This window comes from Canis aureus, chromosome 9 (genome assembly GCF_053574225.1).
Source record: "Canis aureus isolate CA01 chromosome 9, VMU_Caureus_v.1.0, whole genome shotgun sequence".
Classification (NCBI taxonomy): Eukaryota; Metazoa; Chordata; class Mammalia; order Carnivora; family Canidae; genus Canis; species Canis aureus.
Window position 1 is genome coordinate 71,842,841 of NC_135619.1, and position 22,660 is coordinate 71,865,500.

At 61.2% G+C, this 22,660-nt stretch overlaps 2 protein-coding genes across 5 annotated transcripts in view; one reads left to right on the forward strand and one right to left on the reverse strand.

Moving 5' to 3' along the window:
* Nucleotides 1–852, forward strand: part of EVL (Enah/Vasp-like) — a 147,213-nt gene extending 146,361 nt beyond the window's left edge. For all 4 annotated transcript variants that reach the window (XM_077910582.1, XM_077910580.1, XM_077910583.1 and 1 more), the window contains one exon: nucleotides 405–852. In XM_077910582.1, the coding sequence (XP_077766708.1) occupies nucleotides 405–442 (38 nt within the window). In that variant the 3' untranslated portion in view covers nucleotides 443–852. The remainder of the gene's footprint in view (nucleotides 1–404) is intronic.
* DEGS2 (delta 4-desaturase, sphingolipid 2) lies at nucleotides 579–22,646 on the reverse strand. Its single transcript, XM_077910584.1, has 3 exons — nucleotides 22,476–22,646; nucleotides 4,621–5,363; nucleotides 579–2,872 (listed from the first exon to the last, which is right to left on the reverse strand). Exons 1-3 carry the CDS (start codon nucleotides 22,555–22,557, stop codon nucleotides 2,726–2,728), a joined length of 972 nt encoding a protein of 323 aa, XP_077766710.1. The 5' UTR covers nucleotides 22,558–22,646; the 3' UTR covers nucleotides 579–2,725.
* Nucleotides 22,647–22,660: the final 14 nt, after the last annotated feature.

Genomic DNA, 22,660 nt, shown 5'->3' on the forward strand with positions numbered 1-22,660 from the left:
GGGTCTGTCCCCAGTGTCATGGTGAAATCTGTCCCCGCACTGCGGTGTCTGTGTCCACGTGGTACTAAACGCTCTCCCCCAAGTGTGGGGAGAGGGGTGGGGTCGGGGGGGCCGGGGAGAAGACGAGAGGCAGCGCTGCCAGGACAGTCCCCCTGCTCAAGGCCCGGCGCTACCTGCTGCCGCTGCCGGAACCAGGGGCCACCTGCCCGAGCGGCTCACAGGCCCCCACCAGCTCGGGGTGGCAGGCGGGTCGGGTCGCCCGCGGGGCTGTGCTGCCTGGGGACCCCTGGGTGCGGCGCCCAGGACACGGGGCCGGGCACAGCCCAGAGGCGCCCCCGGGGGCGCGGGGACGGGGCGCCAGAGAACCAGCAGGCCCGCCCTGAGCCTCCCTGTCCGCCCCGCAGCCATCAGGCAGGAGCTGAGCGGGATCAGCACCTCGTAGCGGCCTGGCCCCGCCGCCGAGACGCCAGGCCAGGCCCGCGACGGCGGGGGACGGCGCACGCAAGCTCGCGCTGGAGCCGGAGGGGCTTCGTTTCAAAGTCTTAACCTGTGATGAAATATTAAAATGAGGAAACAAGTTCAACTTCTGGATTTTTTTAGATTCTACCTGACACAGAACTCCAGGTCTACTCGCCTTTTTTGTATTTTATATTTGCCTATTTAAGTGTACATTTCTTTTGGTTTATAGAGGACTCCCCGAATCACGCGCTTCATTAGATGGTTTCCGAGTTTTCTCCTAGGTGATGCTGTGAGCAGCCTGGCCGGCAGTGGCGAGCCGTCCCCAGCGGCGTGGCGCATCTGTCCACGCACTGCGCTGCCTGTGTCCACGTGGTAATAAACGCTTACTGTCCACACCGGGCTCCGGCTCCCTCTCTCACGGCTCTGGGCCCTCCGGGCTGAGGACGCTCCCTTGGGTAACGGCCCTCGAGCGTGCTGGCCAGGAGCCGCGGGGACAAGGAGGCGGCCTCGGCAGGTGGCCGCGCTGAACGGGAAGGTGGGAGTGAGCCTGGGGGGACGGAGGGGTCTGGGGGAGCCTGGAGGGGCCTGGGGAGCCTGAGGGGGCCTACCCCCACAACCTCCCCCGGAGACGGGCCCTGGGTCCTGCCCACACCTGGAGCATCAGGGGCTGGCTCTGTGCCTCAATGCTGAGCCACCTCCCATCCCCCAGGGACTCAGCAGCGTGCACACGTCCTGGGAGGGCCTCGGGGAGGGGAGAAGGCAGGGCCCCCAGTCTGGCTGATGACAGGCGACCGCTGTTCTCCAGTCCGGCTCTGGACACCCCACCTGCTCAGGTGCTCCCAACAACCGTAAAGACGGAAGCAGGATGGTTCTGCCTGTTGGGGGTGAGCAGCCTGAGGCCGGACCCCAGAGTGGCCGCCCCAGATCCAGCAGCGCTTGTATCCCAGGGCGGCAGGGTCCGCAGCTGCTCTCTCCAACTGCGTTTGCCCCCATAGGCCCCGGGAATCCTGCCTAGGGTCTGGGGTGGGGGGAGCTGGCAGGTGGTGATGGACAGGTGGGTGACCTGCAGGAGCCGTGCTCCTGGAGCCCCTGACTCAGGCCAGCCTGTTTGCGTGGGGGTGGGGGGCCTGCCCAGGCCAAGCCACACTTCCCTCACCCCACAGGCCCTGGAGACGGGGGTGCCTGGCACCACAGGAGGCCACTCCCAGCCCTGGGCAGGAAGTCCTTGCTCAGCACCTGCCGGGTCTCCGGGGCTGCCACAGGCCTGCCTCCAGCCCTCCCTCTCCTCGGCCGCTAGCACAGCCCCTCTGCACCTGTCCAGGGGATGCACCCCAGCCTCAGGGCCACACCTACCGTGGTCGGGCCAGGTGCCCCTCCTGCTCCTGCCGCCAGCCCCCTGGGGCCAAGGGGCTGACAAGACTTCCCGAGGTCTCAGCTGTGCCCCCACCCGTCAGGACAGGGTCCTCACCAAGGACACCAGCCTGCCTCCCCCGAGCTATAGTTCACTCAGGCAGTCACTTGTCTGTCCAGCCAACCTGTCTACCCTCCGTCCATCTGGCCTGCGGCACCTGTCCCTGAAGATTTCTTCAAGTCCTGGAGGAGCTGGCCAGGGAGACAGATCCATCCTGTCCAACCTGAACCCTCCGGGGCTCCAGGAGGGCTCCCCTCAGGCCAAGGCCTCAAGGTGGAGCAGGAGCAGGGGTGCGGCTGAGGGGGGCAGTGTCCGCAGCACTCGGCCAGGCCGGAGAAGAGGGAAGGCTGCTAAGGAGGGGCTTCAGGGCCACCTGGTGTGGCCATGGAGGGCCCCGAGGCCTGCGGGGTGGGGGGGAGTCAGGGCCCCCTTCTGAGGCCAGGCTGGAGCCTTGACCGCCGCTGGGAAGCATGATCTGATCTGCGGGTGTGGAAACAAACACTGAACTGAATTTAGGGCGTGGGAACAGCAGCAAAATCAGCTCCGTGGAGACTGTGGGCACGGAGCACCCAGGCCAGGGCCAGACCTCTCTCCCCGAGCCCCAGAAAAGGGGGGCCGGACCGGGGGTCGACCACGCAGGTGCAGACTAGGCCTCTCCAGGCCAGATGTGGTCCTGGGCTCTGGGAGACCCGGGCACAGCCAGGGTGTGGGAACCAAATGCGGCCAAACCAGTTCTGGGCCCTAGGCTGGGGGTGGGGTGGGCAGTGAGGAGCAGCTCGGTGGCGGCAGAGGAGCAAGGCGGGGCAGCCGGCCGCCGGGGATCCGCGGGGTCCGTCCACTCGGGGCACCAGGGGCTCACAGTCCGTCCTCGGCCAGCTTGCAAACCCGCTTCACCCTGGCATAGGGCCCCAGTGAGTCCTCGAACACAAAATCCCAGAGCACCTTCACCCACGAGTGGTGCTGGGGCAGGTGGTCGTAGTACTCAGGTGCAATCTTCCGCACCTGCAGGGAGGGTGAGCAGGGTCAGAGGCCGCGGCCCGGGCACGCGCCGCCCCCCCACCCACACACATGCACACAGACAGGCACACACACCCTGTCACCCCCGGGGCTCCCACGTCCAGCTGGGTGCTGCCCGACGTGGAGGGGCTGCTGGCCTGCGACACCCGACAGGCTGTGAGCCCCCCTGCCCCACGCAGGGGTGAGCGGTTAAAAGTGCACCCTCCCCCTCTGGAGCCCGTGCAAGTGTCTGATCCAGGAGCCCCCCGTGGGCCGACCTGCATTCCCCCGAGGTAATCCTGGGGGAGCACCCGAGGACTCCTGAGCCCCAGCCCGGCGTGGGTTCCGCTGAGCCACGGGCCCTCCCAAGCTGGTCACGCAGCGTCCCACACCCTCTCCTGCGCCCCAGCCCCTCTGGCCTCAGATCCCACCAGGCCCCACCCCGCCGCCCTCCTGAGCCCCAGCCCGGCGTGGGTTCCGCTGAGCCACGGGCCCTCCCAAGCTGGTCACGCAGCGTCCCACACCCTCTCCTGCGCCCCAGCCCCTCTGGCCTCAGATCCCACCAGGCCCCACCCCGCCGCCCTCCTCCCAGGCCCGGTGCTTCCCATTTCCCCGAATGTGTGTCACGCACACACACCCCCAGCCTCCTGCAGCCTCTGCACCCACACGCCCAGCCCACCTCCTCCGGGAAGCACTCCCAGCCTCAGCGCCTGCACGGATACAACCTGACTGCTGGGGACGCCCTTCTCTCCCCCCAGGGAAGGCCCAGGACAGCCGCTTTATAGCAGGTGACCAGCCCACCTGCGGGGGCGGGGGCGGGGGCGGGGAGCCTGTGACAGCCTGGGGGAGGTCAGGACGGGCTCCCAGCTAACGACAGGAGTTTCCGTGGCCTGGGGTCCAGACTCTGGCTCTGCTACTTCCTGAGGCAGGGACGCCCCCTGTCTGAGCTCTGTGAAGTGTGGATAATGGGGGGCTGGGCCGCGGTGGGGCTGAGAAGGCGCCGGCACCCCGCAGGACCTCAGCAGCGTGGGCAGGGGACGGCGCGGGGGCTGCACGGCCAGGGCTGGACACGGGCCAGCAACCAGCACCGGCACACTCAGGCACCCATGCAAGCATCTGCACACAGGTGTGCACTCGAGCACTCACACCTGCACACAGGGCAGGCACGCACACTCCGACACCCCCCCCCCATGCCCCCTCCAGCCAGCCCGTGCCTGGGGTCCCCTCCGCTCGTTCTAACCCACCAGCACCGGCCAGAGCTCCTCCTCCTCCTCTTCTCTTCCTCCCCCCTCCCTCCTCCCACCTTCAGAAATTCCCCAGGGTGGGGGGCAGCTCAGGCCAAGCCCCTTGGTCACATAGGGCGAGGCCCACCCTGTCCTCTCTGTGCCATGAGGGGGCCCTCAAGGGTCACGGGGCAGTGACGAGATGAGCAGGGACAGGGGAGGCAGGAGCCGGGGAGGGGAGGCCCTTCGCAAGCCCCAAGGCTGTGCCACCCCAGCTTAAGGAGGGGGAAGCCGAGGCACAGAGAGGGCAAGCGGTTTGCCCAAGGACGTCAGCCCGCAGAGCGTTAATGTCGCAGCTGGGTTCCGACTGGTTCTCGGTCCACCAGGTGCCCTTGACCATAAAGCGGCCGCGAGCCCCTGCCCGCCCCGCTGCCCCCGCCTCCCCCTGCAGCCGGGCGCTCGCGGCGGGACCGCGGCTGAGGGGGCAAGGCCGCTGGGCTGGGGGTGGCCCCGCGCCCGGGCGCCGCCTACCTGGGGCAGGTTGCAGCCGGGGATGCTGGGAAAGTCGTGGTGCTCCACGTGGTAGCCCACGTTGAAGGTGATCCAGTTGAGGGGCCCGTAGTAGGAGTAGGTCTCGTGGCCCTTGAGGAACATGTAGTGCTCGGCCACGAAGTGCCCGGAGATGGGGTGCAGGCCCAGGCCGAGCAGGGAGCTGGCCAGCAGGTAGGCCACGGGCTTGAGCCCCCACAGGGCGAAGAGGGCGGCGTCGGCGGCCAGCTGCACCAGCGCGTTGAGCACCTCCATGCGGGTCAGGGCCTTGGGGTGCACGCAGAGCGGCCGCAGCGAGTAGAAGAGCGGCTGCAGCGCCAGCCAGAGCAGCTTGCGCGCCGGCGTGCAGAAGAGCCGGCCCTCCAGGCGCGTGGGCACGTCCACGTCCAGCCCGTCGCCGCCCAGGTAGCGGTGGTGGTCCACGTGGTACTTCTTGAAGGAGGCGGCGTAGGGCAGGCCCACCGGCAGGTTGGCGAACACGGCGAGCCAGCGGTTGTGCGCCGCGCGGCCCGACCCGAAGGCGGCGTTGTGCGAGATGTCGTGGATGGCCAGCGTCAGCGAGTGGTTGACGCAGCCGCCGAAGGCGTAGGCCCAGAAGAGCAGCCAGCGCCACGGCAGCTCCCGCGCCAGGCGGCAGGCCAGCAGCTGCGCCAGCACGAGCGCCAGCACCGTCCACTTGAGCCGCGGGTCGGGCCGCATCAGCGCCTTGATGGCCGGGTACTTGGCTGCGGGGCACGAGGACAGACCGTGAGGCCGGGCCCCCCGCGCCCCCGCGCCCCGCACCAGCCCCCGAGCCCCGCCGTGACACCAGGGCCCCGGGGGCCTAGGGACAGCCTTGCCCCCGGAAAGGGGGGGCGGGAGGCGGTCCTCGCCACCCGCCTGAAGAAAGAGCGGGTGTCACCGCGGGTCACAGACACTAAGGCCCGAAGCCCAGCAGCGGCCTAGACCGCAGGGTAAGCGCCCTGGGGCCGGGGGGGGGGGGGGGGGGGGCGGGCGGCGGGGGGCCCGGCTCTGTCGCCAGGGTTCCCGCTCCTAGCCCAGCCCTAAGGAAGCTCGATAAAATGTTGAATGCGTTTATTTTGGGGGGTGGGGGGTGCTCGTTACAGGATCTTTTGTACTTTTCTGTACTTTATTCTACAGGAAAGAAAAAGACAATGATGGTGGGGGTGGGCCAAGCAGGGGAGGGCCTTCCGGCCAGAAAGCAGCCAGGCCAGACCCCGCAGGGAGAGCACAAGAGTGGGGTACGGGGGTGCCCCTGGCCAGGACGGCGGTGCTGTCCAGAAAGCTCCCTGGCTGCTCGGTGGGACGGGGGTCAGGAGTCCGGTGCTGTGTCCAGGGCTGGGGATGGACGGGCCAGGGGTGCTCACGCGCTCAGGGCGGCACCTGCCCCCCAGTTCCCAGGCCCTCAGAGGCAGAGCCGTGCGTGAGGCACAGACCTGGAAACCGGGCCCACGTCCCCGGGGCTTACCCGGGCACCCTCGGGAAAGCCAGTGCTGGTCGCCAGCGTCTTCCCCGCTCCCGCCCACAGAGCGGCCGGGCAGCCTCGGGCAGCCTCCACCCTCCACTGACAGGGCCCGGAACCGGCCAGGCCAAGGGCAGATCCTGCCCGGCCCTTTCCTCCAGCTGACCCAGGAAGTCACTTCCCCTTTGTGCTCAGAAGGGAAGGATGTGACAGCTCGGCTCAGCTGCCCAAGGTCCCCACAGCCAGGGCCCTCCGCCCTCCTCCCAGCCCACAAAACTTTGTCAGAGCCAGCCGGCAATGGAACAGGCTGCTTCAGAGGTAGTGAGCCGACTGTCCCTGGGAGTATGCAAGGAGAAACACACAACAGGGGCAACGGGAGTCTGGAAGGGAGACTCAGGCTCAAAATCCTCCTGCCTGAGCTGCCACCGCACAAGCCCATCTTGGGGTTGGTCGGTGTCCCGGTGTGTGATGGCAGGGGTGCCATGTGCTCCGCGGACTACCTGTCCCCATGAAGGATCCTAGCTCCGGGACGGCAGAGCCCACGTCTGCTGGAGATGCCGCGGCGAGCTGGGGCTCTCAAGTCCCAGAACCGCCGGCCGCCTCTGCCCGGAAGCCAGCAGCATCCCCCACCAGGGCCCCCAAGCCTTCGCCTCATCTGGCAGCCCCGGTGGTTGGGGCTCTGCCCCAGCGAGCAGCGGCTCTCCACGGCCCTAAGGACAGCCTGCGGGTGGCTGACGTGGGGTCGGAATCCCCAGCAGCCAGGCCGGCGGACAGGACCGGGGCTCCCCCGGCAGCTGCCCTCCTCCTGCACACAGGGGCCACCTCCGGCCTGGGACAGCGCCAGCCCCCGGGCCTCCAAGCTGACAAAGCCACCCGGGCCCTTGGGTCCCGGAGGCCCTCTCCCTGCGGCTCGGCCAGGGACCCCACCAGGACGGTGGTCACAGCACGAGCAGAGAACCAAGGAAGCCACGGCCCGGGGGACAGTCCTCAGCCCCACTCACCGGGGAGCACAGGGGCCTGGGAGGAGCAGCTCAGAGCGGGTTCAAGTCCTCACCCTGGGCGGGTGCGGGTTTAACATCCAGAATACACAGAGATTCCCTACGACTCGACAACAAAGACGATGAACAACCCAAGTAAATGGGCAGAGGACTTGAATAGACGTGTGTCCCAAGACGTGCAACTGGCCACGAAGCACGTGAAAAGATGCCAACATCATTAGTCACCAGGGAAATGCAAGCTAAAGCCACAAATGAGATGCCGCTTCACCCCACCAGGATGGGCAGGTTCAACATCAGCAGCAAGTGTGGGCGAGGCTCCGGAGACACTGGAGCCCTCTGGACGCGGCGGGCGGGGATGCAGGAGAGAGACCAAGCGGGAGACCACTTGGCCGCTCCTCGAAAGGTTAGATGTAGAATCCCATACGCCCCAGCAACTTCACCTCTAAGTGTGCACCCAAAGGACTTTACATCGGGGACACACACAGATCCTTGTACCCCAGGGTTCGTCAGGTTGTTTGCAGCGGCCAAAAGCTGAAACCAACCCCAGTGTCCATCCACAGGTGACCAGATAACCGAAACGTGCTCTGTCCACACAACAGAATCGGATTCAACCACAAAAAAGAACAAAACATAATGAAGTCCCGGGGGGTAACGTACAGCACGATGACTACAGTTACGAATACTATGTTGGGGACGCGCGGTGGCTCAGCTGGTTGAGTGACTCTTGGTTTCAGCTCAGGTCACGATCTCAGGTCGTGAGATCGAGCCTCACGTTGGGCTCCACGTTCAGTGGGGCGTCTGCTTGATGTTCTCTCTTCCTCTGCCCATCCCCCCACTCTTGTGCATGCACACTCGCTCTCTTGCTCTCTCTAAGTAAATAAACTTTTTTTTAAAAAAGTAGATCTTGGGCAGCCCCGGTGGCTCAGCAGTTTAGCGCCACCTTCAGCCCAAGGCCTGATCCTGGGGACCCGGGATCGAGTCCCACGTCGGGCTACCTGCATGGAGCCTGCTTCTCCCTCTGCCTGTGTCTCTGCCTCTCTTTCTCTCTCTGTGTCTCTCATGAATAAATAAAGCTTTAAAAAAAATTAAAAAATAGATCTTAAAAGTTCTCATCAAGAAGTTTTTCATCCGGGCAGCCCCGGTGGCACAGCAGTTTAGCGCCGCCTGCAGCCCAGGGCCAGTCCTGGAGACCCGGGATCGAGTCCCGTGTCGGGCTCCCTGCATGGAGCCTGCTTCTCCTTCTGCCTCTCTCTCGCTCACCCTGTGTCTCTCATGAGTAAATAAAATAATAAAATCCTTAAAAAAAAAAGCTTTTCATCCAGGGCACCTGGGTGGCCTTGGGCTCAGGTCATGATCCCAGGGTCCTGGGATCAAGTCCCACATCAGGCTCCCCGCATGGAGCCTGCTTCTCCTCTGCCTGTGTCTCTGCCTCTCTGTGTGTATCTCTCATGAATAAATAAATAAAATCTTAAAAAAAAAAAGTTTTCTCATCCAAGAACTCAAGAACGGAAGTTTTTATAACTATGTACGGTGATGGACGCTCAGTAGAATTACGGCGGCGATCATGTTGCAATACAGACCGAGTCATGCACCCGAAACTAAGACCACATTCTATATAATTACACCTCAATAAAAAACATTTCTACATTGAATTTTCCACCGTCCCTGTTTCACAATGCCGACACCCTACTCCTGCTGCCTGAAACCGACTCTCAAGTAAACGACCGGCTCCCAGAAACCATTTGTTTAGAAGGAAGGAGGTGCTGACACAGGCTACACACGGATGGGCCTTGAAGACACGACACCAAGTGAAAGAAGCCAGCAGCGAAGGCCACGCGGTGTAGGACGGCGCTGGATGAGGTGTGGGGAGCAGGGGGTTCACAGAGATGGAAAAGAGGGGTCAGCGGGGGGGGCTGGGAACGGGTCTATTTGGAGCCCTGAGAAGGTTTTAGAAACAGCCACAAACAGGGGCGCCCAGGTGGCTCAGTCGGTCAAACATCTGCCTCCAGTTCAGGTCGTGATCTTGGGGTCCTGGGATCGAGTCCTTCATCAGGCTCCCTGCAGGGAGCCTGCTTCTCCCTCTGCCTGTGTCTCTGCCTGTCTCTGTGTCTCATGAATAAATAAATAAATAAAATTTTTTTAAAGATTTTATTTATTTGACAGAGAGGGAGCACGAGCAGGGGAAGCTGCAGGCAGAGGGAAGGGGAGAAATAGGATCCCTGCAGAGCAGGGACCCCAATGCAGGGCTCCATCCCAGGACCCCAGGATCACGCCCTGAGCCGAGGGCAGATGCTCAACCAACTGAGCCACCTGGCCACCCCAATACATAAAAACTTAAAAAAAAATTTTTTTTAAGAAAAATAGCCGCAGTGCGCGACGCTGTGAATGCCATCAAATCGGACACATCACGCGGTCCCAGTGCGAGCTGTATGTTGTGTATTTTACCACAGTTAAGAAAAAAGTCAAAAACAAAAGAGAAAAGTCTAAGTAAACCCCCGGTCAGCTCAGCCGCGAGCCTCGGCGTCCAAACCACGGCCAGGGTCACCGGCAGGCCCGACAGGCAAGGCCCGGGACAGGCCGGCGGCGGCTGCGGGATGACGGCGAGAAGAGGCAGGACCCGGGACGCGGCAGCTGTGTCAACAGGCCCCGGGGACAGCAAGGGGACAGCACCAGGCGATCGGCTCGCCCCCGGGCCTGCCATGTTGCACAGTGGCCGCTGGCGGCGTGCCCGCATCACGGGACGGGACCTGGCTGCCGCACAGTCACCTCCCACCGTGGGAGGCCTGGAACACTCGGGGTGCCACGTGGAGCCAGGAGAGCCTGTTCACAGAGTGGGGAGAGATACGGCAGGGGGCGGGCCGGATAACGGTGCCCCCAAAGACGTGCACGTCCCAACCCCATAACCAAGGAGGCTCTGAGGCAGTGGGAACCAAGGCCGCACAGGGCAGCCGGGGTGCTTGCGGCTGACCTCACGCCGGGAGGATGGCCTAGATTATCCAGGTGGCCCAGTGTCACGGTGAACCACGGGCAGGAGAGGGGGCCCTGGGGCCCCAGAAGGTGGAGGTGGAGGTGGAGGTGGAGGTGGAGGAGGGGCCACAAGCCCAGGACTGCAGGTGCCTGCAAAGCTGGAAAGGCCTGGAAACAGATCCTCCAGGACCCCTGGGTGGCTCAGTGGTTGAGCATCTGCCTTCGGCTCAGGTCGTGATCCCAGGGTCCCAGGATCAAGTCCCACATCAGGCTCCCCGCAGGGAGCCTGCTTCTCCCTCTGCCTGCGTCTCTGCCTCTCTCTGTATGTCTCTCTGTGCGTCTTTTATTTATGAATAAATAAAATCTTCAAAAACAAAAAATCCTCCCCCAAGCCCAGGAGCATGGCCCTGCAACACCCTGACTTCAGCCCCAGTGAAACCCCAAGTCACACTTCCACCTCCAGAACTGTAAGAAGATATGTGTGTGTGGTTCGAAGCCCCCCAGTTTATGGCCGTCTGTCCCCACAGCCCAAGGACACTCAGGGCAGCTGAGCAGGGGATGCGGGAACCGTGAGGACTCCAGTACCCGGCCCAGGGCCCAGGGCCACTCACAGCCCGCCCTGTCCCCAAGGGCCCCCACGGCCCACCAGCACGGCACCTGCCTAGTGTCATCCCACCAGGTGGGACAAGAGACAAAAGGACCAGAGCCTGGGAGCAGGGACGGGCACCGTGTGGGCCCCACTTGGGAGGGGGTATGGGGGCAGGCCTCATCCCATCTTGTTCCTTCCCCAAAACGGGGGTCTGAGTGAGAGGGGACACTTCAGAAAGTAGGCCCGTATTGCCTGGGAAGAGAGGTGCTTCCAGCGGGGACCTGGGGGGCCGGGGAGGTGGGAATCCAGCAGCCAGGGTGAAGTGGAGCAGAAGAATGACTTCACGATGGCCAAGGCGACAAGGAAGCGCTGGCCACCTTGCACATCAGGAATGCGCTCACCCACAGCCCAGGGCCAGGGAAACCGTGTACACGGGCCCCCTGACCTTTGCACACCTGGGTGTCAAGTTGGGACCACAGGTCACAGTTGGGACCATGGGTCCACCAGCCTCCCTCTCATCAGGGGCAGCCCCTGGGCTTCAGCCTTCCCCTGGGGCACCCAGGAGCCTGGCCCTCACCTGCCGAGGCACACCTAGAGGAAGACCCAGGGAGCTGGAGGTCACCCGCTTCTGCAGGGCTGGTTCCCATGCTTCCCCTTGGAAGGAGGCCATGGCTGGGGCGGGAGGGCGGGGCAGGCCACACCTGCAACAGGTGAGCAGCCAGGCAAGCTCTGAGGCAGTGGGACCCCAGCTCTGGGATGCAAACAGGCCACCCCCGTGTGCCTCGGAGGAAGCTATGACCTTGGATGATGGGCCCCAGGCGTCCCATCTGTCAACCCAAGATAGTAAGTCCTACCTGTGGAGAGCAAAGGGGGACCCCCCCGCCGAGGCCCCACCCCGGCTGCACCTTCTTCTTTTTCCTAACAGTTTCCCAGCTCGGGTGGCCACATGGCCTCCCACCCTTGTCTCCACCTTGAGAGATGGGGATGACGGTCCCGCCTGCCCCTCTGGGCTTCAGCGAGGCTGGGACCATGGCTCTGGGCCCTGCGAGCTGTTTTCCTCCTGGTTAGCCGGGAGGGGTGAGGACCTCCTACTCCTGATCTTCGGGGCGCTGGGTGCTACCCGTGAGGCCCATCTGGCCCGGCCTGCTTTGACCTGCGAGCACAGGCCGCGAGGGTCACTGGGCCCAGCCATCCTGCTGGCAGCAGTGAAAAACGGGACCGGTGTCCAAGCCGGACTGCAGGCAGCGCAGGGGGGATGGCTCCCAGCGGCCGGGCACATTCGCCCCAGCTCACCTCCACGCTGCGTGTGGCACTTCTTGGGCCACGGAGCAGGCGGGAGGGCCCAGCGGCCTGGGGGCGGCGGGGGGCGGGGGCAGGAGGCAGAGCCCAGGGCCCTTGGCTGAAAGCGGATGAGGGGCAGGACACTAGAAGGGCCCAGAGACGGTGCCCAGGAGCTGGGAGCCCCGCAGATTCCGGAGGTGGCACGGCTGGCAGGCCTCACCGAACACCCCGGGCCTTCAGGGACCAGAGCCTGGGAGCAGGGACGGGCACCGTGTGGCCCTACCTGGGAGGGGGTATGGGGGCAGGCCTCATCCCATCTTGTTCCCAAACTCCCCAGGGATGCCCCGTCTTAGGAGAGGAGCCACTCTGGGCCTGCCCACGGGGAGAAAAGTCAATCCCCACTCAAGGAAAACAATAAATGTCTAACTTTTCAGTTCCAGAGCTTCTTGGTTCCAGGGGAGGGGGGAGGCCTGGGGGACGTCCCAGGGGAGATGCTCTGGGGACCGCCGGCCACTCAGTCCAGAAGCGGAGGCCACTAGGCACAGCAGGGACAGGGAACAGCAGCCGAGGGCTCGAGGTGTCTAGCTGCTGGGGCCCAGGAGGGTCAGGGACAGGAAGACCAGGCAGGGGCCCCACTGGACTTGGCAAGGTCATGAGGGCCTGACAGGGGCCATTCCAGCACAGCCGGGGCCAGGGGGCGGTGGGGGACAGGAGGTGGGGGGCAGGCTGAGTGCGGGCACGGGGGAGGGCAGTGGTAAGACGGGAAAGAGGAAGGCACCAGGGATGGCAGAGGACAGGACAGAGATGCTGGGCCAGGGGCCCTGGGGCGGGCAACGGGGTGCTGACCCGACAAACCCACGGCTCCCGGCCCGGCTTCTCTGGGCCCCAGAGACGGGGATCCCCGAAGAGGAGGGAGAGGACCACACACTCCCCGGGAGCCCCCCGAGGAGCCCCGGCCCCGGCTGGACACCCAAGCCCGGCCCCGCTGCGGGGTCCCCGGCTGATGCTGGGGGTGCCGGGCCGCCTCAGGCCCCCGGCTCAGGGACGCAGTAGCTGGGCCAGGACACGCAGCAAAGAGCCCAGCAGGACGGCCACCTGGGACCAGAGACAGAGCCGTGCAAGCGTCCCCCCGGCCGTGGCAATGCACTGCCACCACCAGCCATCGGTGGACGTGGCGCTGCCCAGGCCCGCCGCGCAAGGAGGGTCTGAGGTCCGGGGAGGCCCGGGAGGAGCCCGCGGCAGCAGGGCGAGGCCAACCTCGGGAACCCGGCGCCAGGCCCGGTGAGGGCTGCGCAGGCCGTGGGCGCTCCGCGTGGGTCTGACACGCTGTCACTCAGCTGTCGCCACCCTGCCCGGGAGGGGGATTGCTACCACGAAGTGAGACACACACACACACACACACACACACACACACACACCCGCCCAGAGCCCGGAAAGCGCTCTGCAGGCCCCAGGGGAGCCACTCCCGGCCGAGCCAGGGGGTCACCAGGGCAAGGCACCCAGAGAAAATCCTGGGTCCGGACCGGAGCCCTGCTCGCAGCCCCGCCCAGCCCCGCTGCGGGGTGCCCTCGGGCACGTCCCGGCCCTCTCTGGGCCCGCTTCTCGTCCTCTCCCTGGAAGGTGTTGGTTCTGAGGGCCCTCGGGCTGTGGGCAGGTGGAGGTGCCCCGGGGCCCCGGGCGTGGGGAGGCTCCGCTCGCAGAGCTGTTCACTTCCATGCATCACGGGGATCCACCCACGACAGACCTGCTCATAGGAGGCAGGGCGCAGAGCAGGACGGTGGGCCCTGGACCCCCAGTGCCCGCACCCCCGTCCTGGGAACAGACTCCCCATGGATACCGGGGCTTCCCCAAACTCTGACAGCCGCCAGCGGGAGGGAAGGCCGAAGCAGGCAGCTGGCCGGGGAGGCTGCTGGGCCCTTGCCTCCCACAGGCAGCCAAGGGGGCCCCAAGGCCGAGCACCGGGCTGCTCGTCCCAGAGGCAGGCCTTCTGCCCTCCCCTGCCAACCGCGGGACTCTGGCTGGGGGCCCCGGGACCACACGGGGCTTCTTTCCACCAACACGCTGGACCCTTCCGTGCCCCCCCGGGCCTGGCACCAGCTGGGACTGCATCCTCCTACCACCTCTCCAAAGAGGCCAAATGCCATCGTGTGACAGCCTAGATAGCTATGGGGAGGTCCTTGTCATTGCTGCTCATCACCTGTGTGCTCCCATCCAGAACATTCCATCGCACACAGCAGCTGCCCACCTGCATCCTGGGCTCCTTCCCTCACATCCCCCACCCACTGTTGAGTAAACTGACGACTCTCCCAACAAAGGCACCTAAAGCCTCTTAATCCCCTCCTTCCTAAAGGGCTTGCTTGCAGCCCTGCCCAGCTCAGCGGCCTTCCCTTGCGCAGCGCCCCCACCCCCCACCTGCTTCCTTTGCCTAACCCCGACTGGTCAGTGGGAGGCACGGGGGCGGGGGGGGGGGGGGGGGTACCCAGTTCGAGGCAGAACACTTGGAAAGTGGCCCAAAGTGCCGTCGGAAGCCACTCTACCCGCCTCCTCACCACCTCTCACTAAACCTGCTTTTTGTTCAGCGACAAATATTTGCTGAGAACCTCTGGCAGCCAGGCCCCAGTCGCAGAGGAGGGAGGGGTTCCCAGGCTGCACGGCGGGGGAGGGGGGGGTCCCCTCCTGGGGTGCCAACACAGCGTGTCTCCCCCCACCTCCCCCCGCCCGCCGGCGGCCCAGGAGAGGGACACACGTCTGCAACATCAGAGCCGAAACCCGAAGGATGGGGGGTCTGGGTGTGAGAACCCGGGCGGCGGGGTTGGGGTGACTGCATGTGTTCACAGGGGTCTTCCGGGCGATGAAGATACTCCAGAACTGTATTATGGCTTCCCCCGAGTCACTGGCCCGTGCCTTCCAGATGAGGGACTTTAGGGCATGTAAATCATGCCTCATAAAAGCTGGTACAAATTAACCAAGGTGGGGGGGGGGGGAGGCGGGCTGCAGAGCTGCAGCTGCGCAGGCGCCGCGTGCAGGGACAGGGACTCGGGTTGCACCAAGGCCACACGCGGGAGGGCAGGAGGCCCTCTGGGGGACCGGGGAGCACCTCACCAGGCGGGGGAGGGTTGGGGGGGACAGGGGCGGGGCAAGGGCGCGAGCCAGGGTCCGAGCCAGGGTCCGAGCCAGGGCTGCTGGGCTGGGAGGAGGAGCCCGGGCAGGAGGGGACAGGTCACCCGGAGATCGAGGAAGCATCCTCAGCCTCACCCACCAGCTTGGAAATGCGGGTTCGGTGGGGTTGACTCCGCTCCCTGGCTGGCGAGGAGGAGCCCCATGGGAAGGCCGGGGCTGAGGGGTCTGGGGTGCTGGGGTGCTGGGTGCTAAGGTGCTGGACGAGGGAGCCCGGCCTCCCGGCAGCCTTTGCACAAGCCGCGCCAAAGGCGCGTGCACCTGTCGCCGGCCAGTCTGGGGAGCGCGGGCCAGGGGAGCCGCGGCACGAGGTGAGAGCCCCCGCCCTCAGGAGGCTCAGAGTCGAGCTGGGGGGCAAGGGGCGCGTGCTGGATGGGACATGGGAGACCAAACGCAGTCACCCCACAGGTGCCCGCAGGTGCACAGAGGCCAGGGCTAGGAGGCAAAAGCACCCTGCAGGGGGGTGAGGGAGGACCCTGGAGCTGGGAGCTGGCAGGGAGCACGGCAGGCCACCCGCCCGCACTCCTCCCTTCCCAAATCCGTGCTCGGCGATGCATGTTGGTAGCTTGAAATCGGCCACGGTAGATTTGCAGAAATTGCCAAATGCCAGTTTGCAAATTGGAGCGGGGGGGTGTTCCCTCCAGAGAGTAGCAGCATTATACCGGGTGTGTGTTGTTAGAGAGTGTTCCTAAAAGGACATTTAGGCAGAACCTGGAGGATACGTAGAGTTGGTACCTGAAGAATAGGGGAAAAGAATTCCAGCAGAGGGAACAGCATTTGCAAAAGCCATGTAGAGGGGACTGGGCAGATGGGGTGCCTTTCACAAAGTGGCTAGAGAACAAAAGGTGGGGAGAAAGGGTGGGGGCCAGAGATGGGGGTGCCCCAGAGGTCAGGGCAGAGGTGAGATTTTTTTTTTTTTTTTTTTAGAAAGGGAAGCCTTTGGAGGATTTCAGCAGAAGGGGACACAAGCAGGTCAAAGAGGGTCCAGGAGTAACCCCTCAGTGATCACCTGCGGACTGTGCCACTGGGCACCGTACAGCCATCCCTCCCCACACACTCAGGGTCACGGCACCCCTTCCTTTTCTTGGAGAGCCACTCCTCTGTGCCCTGACCACGTGACACTGGGAGGCTTGCCCACCGCAGCCCCCCGTCCTCTGACCAGCCATAGGACTCACAGCTCCAGCCAGAGATTAGTGGCTCAAGGGGAGGTCATGCTCCCGGGGTCAGGAGGCGAGGGAGGCGGCTCTCTTCCTCCTGTGGATTGTCAGAGTCGGGTGGACACAAGCCCGCACTGGTGCAGCCTGCCCGGCAGGGAGGAGGCCACGAACCAGTGGTGGCAGGGACCAGGGGCACAGAGAGAAAGGCCCCAGCCTGCCTGCTCCCCTGGGGCCAGCATCCCTGTGGCTGGGTGGGGCGAGTTCACAAATCCCCCTGAGAGCCTCAGCCAGTTCGGTTCTGGATTTGACCGCTTGCCCCTGAGAAAGCCCCAGCAGGGGCCTTTCCTAAGCAAATAATCCAACAATTGCCAAGAGTCTTACTTCCTTGTTTCCTCTTTTGTTTTCCTTTGATTATTTGAATTTTTGTGTGTTTTGTTTTGTTTTACCATGTGTGTGCCCTGTTTTCATAAGGGGGAAAAAAATCACAAAGCTATTTGTTTTTAAAGACAAACCCAAAGCCTGCTTCTTTCCACTGCCACGCCTGGCTTGGGCCCTGCCCTGCCCTGCCATGGGATCACAGTCCTCGTAGCTCTTGCCTTCAAAGGACAGGGAGGCTCAGCCTCGGCCTGGCAGACACGGCTCTTAGGGGTTTGCGTGGGTCTCCATTTACTCGGGACCCTGGGCCCTGGGGAGCACGTCTCCATTTAGGCAGGAGCTGGAGATGGACTTTGGTTCTGCCCCCAGAGCAACTGCAGCCAGCCCTGTGCAAGGGCTTCCTGGGTTCTGACTTCCTCCCAGATTAGGATCTTTATTGAGCATCCACTGGCCCCCAGAGGCTTGGCAGGAGCTCCAGCAGCCACCTAGGTGGGGCCCTGAGCACATCCTCAAGCACAAGCAGCCGGAGAGGCGGAGAGGCATTCCCTGTCCTTGGGGAGAACTCGGGACTACCTGCCAGAGGTAATATTTATCATCGTAGCTCACGTTTATTGTAACATTTATTGTGTGAGAGGCTAAGCACTTAACATCACCTCATTTAATCCACACAACTCTGTAAGGAATAATAACCCCTTTTAACTCAACCAAGCCTCAATTTGCTCATCTGATGATTGACCTGCCCAGTGTCACACGGCTAATGAGTGAGCATTAAGGCACTTGCTAGGAGATGAGCTCCACAGCCGAGCTCTAGACCCCTGCAACCAGCCCCAGAGAGATAAGAACTTTGATGGGTTGGAGCCATGGAAGGAAGTCCCAGAGGAATGCCCTCACCCAGTGGAGGCCAAAGTCCAGGAGGGCGGCCAGGGTGCCTTCCTGCAGGAAATGGGAGAGAGAGCCCTAACAAAATGTCAATGGCATTTTTCACAGAACTAGAACAAATAATTCTAAAATGTCTGTGGAACCATAAAAGACCATGAATAGCCAAAGCAATCTTGAGGGAAAAAAAAAATGTATCACGGCTCCTGGATTTCAAACTATACTACGAAGCTGCAGTAATCAGGGAGCCTGCTTGGCTCAGTGGTTGAGTGTCTGCCTTCAGCTTAGGTCGGGATCCTGGGGTCTGAATCAGGCTCCCCACAGGGAGCCTGCTTCTCCCTCTGCCTGTGTCTCTGCCTTTCTCTGTGTGTCTCATGAATAAATAAATAAATTCTTAAAAAAAAAAAAAAGCTGCAGTAATCAAAACAGTGTGAGTTTGCGTACAAATAAACACAGAGATGAATGGAACAGAATACAGAACCCAGAAATAAACCCACACGCATATGGTCAATTGATTTACAACAAAGGAGGCAGGAATATGCAATGGAAAAAAGACTGTCTCTTTAGTAAATGGTGCTGGGAAAACTGGACAGCCACATGCAGAAGAATGAGACTGGACCGCTTTCTTACACCAGGCACAAAAATACACGCAAAATGGATTGAAGATTTTCCTTGACATTGGTCTTGGCAATGATTTTTTTGGATTTCACACCAAAAGTAAAGGCAACATAAACAAAAATAAAACAGATGGGGCTGTATCAGGCTAAAAAACTTTTGCACAGCGAAGGAAACCATCAACAAAACAAAAAGGCAGCCCATGGAATGGGTGAAGCAATCTACAAATCACATACCCTATGAAGGGTTAGTATCCAAAGTATATTAAAAAACTCATGAACTCAAAAAAAAAAAAAAAAAAAAAAAAAAAACTCATGAACTCCATAGCAAACCAACAAAAATTTGGTTAAAACCTGAACAGGCATTTTTCCATAGAAGACATACAAATGACCAACTGGCACATGAAAAGATGCTCAACATCACTCATCATCATGGAAATACAAACCAAAACTACAATGTGATTATCACCTTGCACCTGTCGGAATGGTTAAAATCAACACAAGAAACAGGTGTTGGCGAGGATGTGGAGAAAGCGGAACGCTCATGCACTGTTGGTGGGAATGTAAGCTGGTACAGCCACTCTGGAAAACAGCATGGAGGTTCCTTAAAAAACTAAAACTACCCTACCATGACCCAGCAATTCCACCCCACGGGATTTATTCAAAGAAAACAAAAGCAAAAAAATAAAAATAAACATAAAAAAAGAAAACGAAAGCACTGATTCGCAAAGATAGGTGCACCCCCCTGTTCACTGCAGCATTATGTACAAGGGCCAAGATATGGGAGCAACCTAAGTGTCCACTGACGGATGAGTGGATGAAGAAGAGGTGGCACATGTATGATCAAAAACTGCCCAGGTGGGGATCCCTGGGTGCCTCAGCGGTTTGGCGCCTGCCTTTGGTCCAGGGCAGATCCTAAAGTTCCGGGATCGAGTCCCGCGTCAGGCTCCCTGTGTGGAGACTGCTCCTCCCTTTGCCTGTGTCTCTGCCTCTCTCTCTCTCTCTCTCTCTCTCTGTCTATCATGAATAAATAAATAAAATCTTTAAAAAAAAAAAAAAAAAAAGGGCAGCCCTGGTGGCGCAGCGGTTTAGCGCTGCCTGCAGCCTGGGGTCTGATCCCGGAGACCTGGGATCGAGTCCCGCGTCAGGCTCCCTGCATGGAGCCTGCTTCTCCCTCTGCCTGTGCCTCTGCCTCTCTCTCTGTGTCTCTATGAATAAATAAATAAAATCTTAAAAAAAAAAAAAAGAACTGCTCAGGGCAGCCCGGGTGGCCCAGCGGTTTAGCGCTGCCTTCGGCCCGGGGTGTGATCCTGGAGACCTAGGGTCGAGTCCCGCGTTGGGCTCCCTGCACGGAGGCTGCTTGTGTCTCTGTCTCTGCCTCTCTCTCTCTCTCTCTCTCTCTCTCTCCCTGTGTCTCTCATGAATAAATAAATAAAATCTTAAAAAAAAAAAACTACGCAGCCATAAAAGAAAGTGACATTTTGTAACAAGGTGGATGGACCTTGAGAATATTGCACTAAGTGAAGTAAGTCAGACAGACACAGACAAATCCTGCATGATTCCACTTACAGGTGGAATCTAAAAGACAAAACCGAGCCAAATCCAGACTCAAAGTACAGACTGGTGGTGGTTGCCTGGGGGCAGGGGCAGGGGCACGCAGGGCTGGGTGAAGGGGATCAAGAAATACAAACTTCCGGTTAGAAAGTGGGTGATGGGAACGTTATGAACACAAGGGGACGGTAGTCAACGAAACCGTAGTGACTGTGTGGTGACCACTGGTGACTCCACTTGCACCTGAAACTTACTACCATAATATTGTATGTCAATTACACTTCAATAAAATAATATTCAAAAACAAAGAGCCAGCCGGGCAGAGCAGGAAGGACATCCAGGCAGGGCAGGAGCTGTCAAATGCTGGGGAGCAAGGGAAAATGGCACACTCCAAGCTCAAGAGTTCAAAACCAGACGTGTACAGAGGAATCCACAGCACCCAGTGGAAACTGGGAATGAGCACAGCTCCCTGGAGGGCCAGCCCCCGAATCATGGTGCGTCCCCAACCTGGCCCACATCACCTCCTCTCCCCCACGTTTTCTAGCCTTCCCTGCCACCCTGTCCAGGAAGCTTCTTTTATTGGTTTCAGGGCCCGTGTCTCCTTTCTTCAGAGAAAGATCTTTCTCCGTGTCCTGGGGTGCCGGGTACCGGCACTGAGCACCTTTTAACATCCAAGATCTCCTTTTCATGTTGCACCCTCTCTGCCAGACAGGATGATTGTGCCCATTTTGCAGATTCAGAAAGTGAGTCTGCAGCCCAGAGGGTCTGGACCCCTGTAGGAGCTCTGTGGGCCAGGAGAAGTCTTCCTACCTTCTCCACCTGGGGCCAGGTGCCCAGTGAGTCCTGTAAGAGCAAGGTAGGGGACAGTCAGGGGAGGGGAAGGAATGGAGCCCTGCCTCAGCCCCACTGAGGAAAGCAGCCAAGACACCTGCCCTCTAGGGAGAAGCAGGACCAGATGATCACTAAGACCCCTTTGAGCCACCCCAAGAAGTTCACAGGTGTAGGAGAGGATGCTGTCACGGGTCAGACCACAACAGTGCTGGGTTATTGTTCACCTCACGACAGAAAACCACAGAAGTCACAAACCCACCCAGGGGTCTCCAGCCAGGGAGGCACCACAGTGGAGAAGAGTCATGCACTAACCATTCACTGCATCTGGTGTCTGAAAGCTTTAAAATAAGATGGACATTTCCCCGGTCTTGGAGTGGGGCAGGAAGACACCAAAGGGAAAACTAAAGAGAAAAGCCAATCTATTTGCGTTAAAAACAAAAGCTTCCGGGGCCCCTGGGTGGCTCAGTGGTTGAGCATCTGTCTTCGGCCCAGGGTGTGATCCCGGGGTCCTGGGATCCAGTCCCGCATTGGGCTCCTCGCAGGGAGCCTGCTTCTCCTTCTGCCTGTGTCTCTGCCTCTCTCTCTGTGTCTCTCATGAATAAATAAATAAAATCTTTAAAAAAAAAAACTTCCAGGGACACGCCTGGGTGGCTCAGCAGTTGAGTGTCTGCCTTTGGGTCAGGGCGTGATCCCAGGGTCGAGTCCCCACATGGGGCTCCCCGCAGGGAGCCCGCTTCTCCCTCTGCCTGTGTCTCTGCCTCTCTCTGTGTGTCTCTCATGTATAAATAAATAAAATCTTAAAAAAAAAAGCTTCTGTAAAAAAAAAAGCTTTTATGATAGCAAAGGACAAGGTATAAAGGGGGAAAATATTTGCAACACGTAAGACAAAGAGTTACACGCCTCCTGTACAAAGAGCTCTAACAATCAACAAACCAGAGACCAACCCAAGAGAAAAAAAAGGAAATATTAAAGTGGCCAATTAAACATTGGAAACCATCATCCAAAACCTGCAAATTAAACACAATGAATAGTACATGACACCTAGTCAATCTGATTCAAAGGTTTGCCAACCCCAGGTGTAGGTGAGGGTGTGTGGAAATCATAGCCTGGCCATTTCTCAGGAGGGAGGGTAGCGAGCCCGCCCTGCTGGAAGCCTGCCTGGTGCTGCGGGGCGATTTGGTGGCATCTAGTAAAAACCGTTCTGGAGGCGCCAGCCCTTTTACCCTCGTCCCCAGCAAAGGGACTGGACATCCCAGGTCTAAAAGGAGCCACTGGCTTGAATGACAGCCACCACGTAGGTAAAAATGACTTCGCAGGACACTAAATGACAGCGAGGGGTGGCCGTTAAAATACAGGACGGTACGGACAAATGGGATCCTTTGGCATATCTTCGTTGTTTGTTTTTTGGGGTTTTTGTTTGTTTGTTTTGTTTTTTAAGTATATTGCTCGTTTCGCATTTGCTTCCCTCCAGGCGCTCCTCCTGCCCGAAAACTCCCGGACCGGCCGAGCTCAGCGGCCCCTGGCGCCCCGCGAGCCCTGCCTTCGAGCGCATCCCGCACACGGAGGGCCCCCGGGGACACCCTGCCCCGCCACGTCCCCGCGCCCCGAGCTCGCGCCCGTCCCTGCCCCACGACTGGCTCCCGTCCCGGCGCGGGGATGCAGCAGCTGAGACGTGCTCCCGAGGCGCGCGATCCGGGCTCGGGTCCTCGGATGCTGGACCCCTGGACCCCTGGACCCCTGGACCCCTGGACCCCGGGCCGAGGCAGAGGCGCCGGAGGAGTGTCAGACCCGCGCGGGCGGGCCGGGTCCCCGGGGGGGGGGGGGGGGGAGGAGGGGCGCTCCCACCCGCCCTGAGGCAGGGGCCGAGGAGCGCCCGCGGGGCACCGGGGCCGCGCTGGCCCGCACCTCCCGGCCCCGCGGGGCTGTTCCCACCCGCGGCAGGGGCCGGGCCGCGCTCACCGAGCATCTCTTTGCGCCGCTGCGTGTGCGGCTGGTCGGTGTAGACCCACTCGAAGTCCGCGCGGCCCGCGCTGTTGCCCATGGTGCGGCCCGGAGCGCAGGTCGGAGCGCAGGTCGGAGCGCAGGTGGGAGCGCGGCGCGCTGCTCGGCTCCGCTCCACCTGTCTGCCCGCCCGCGCGGCGCGG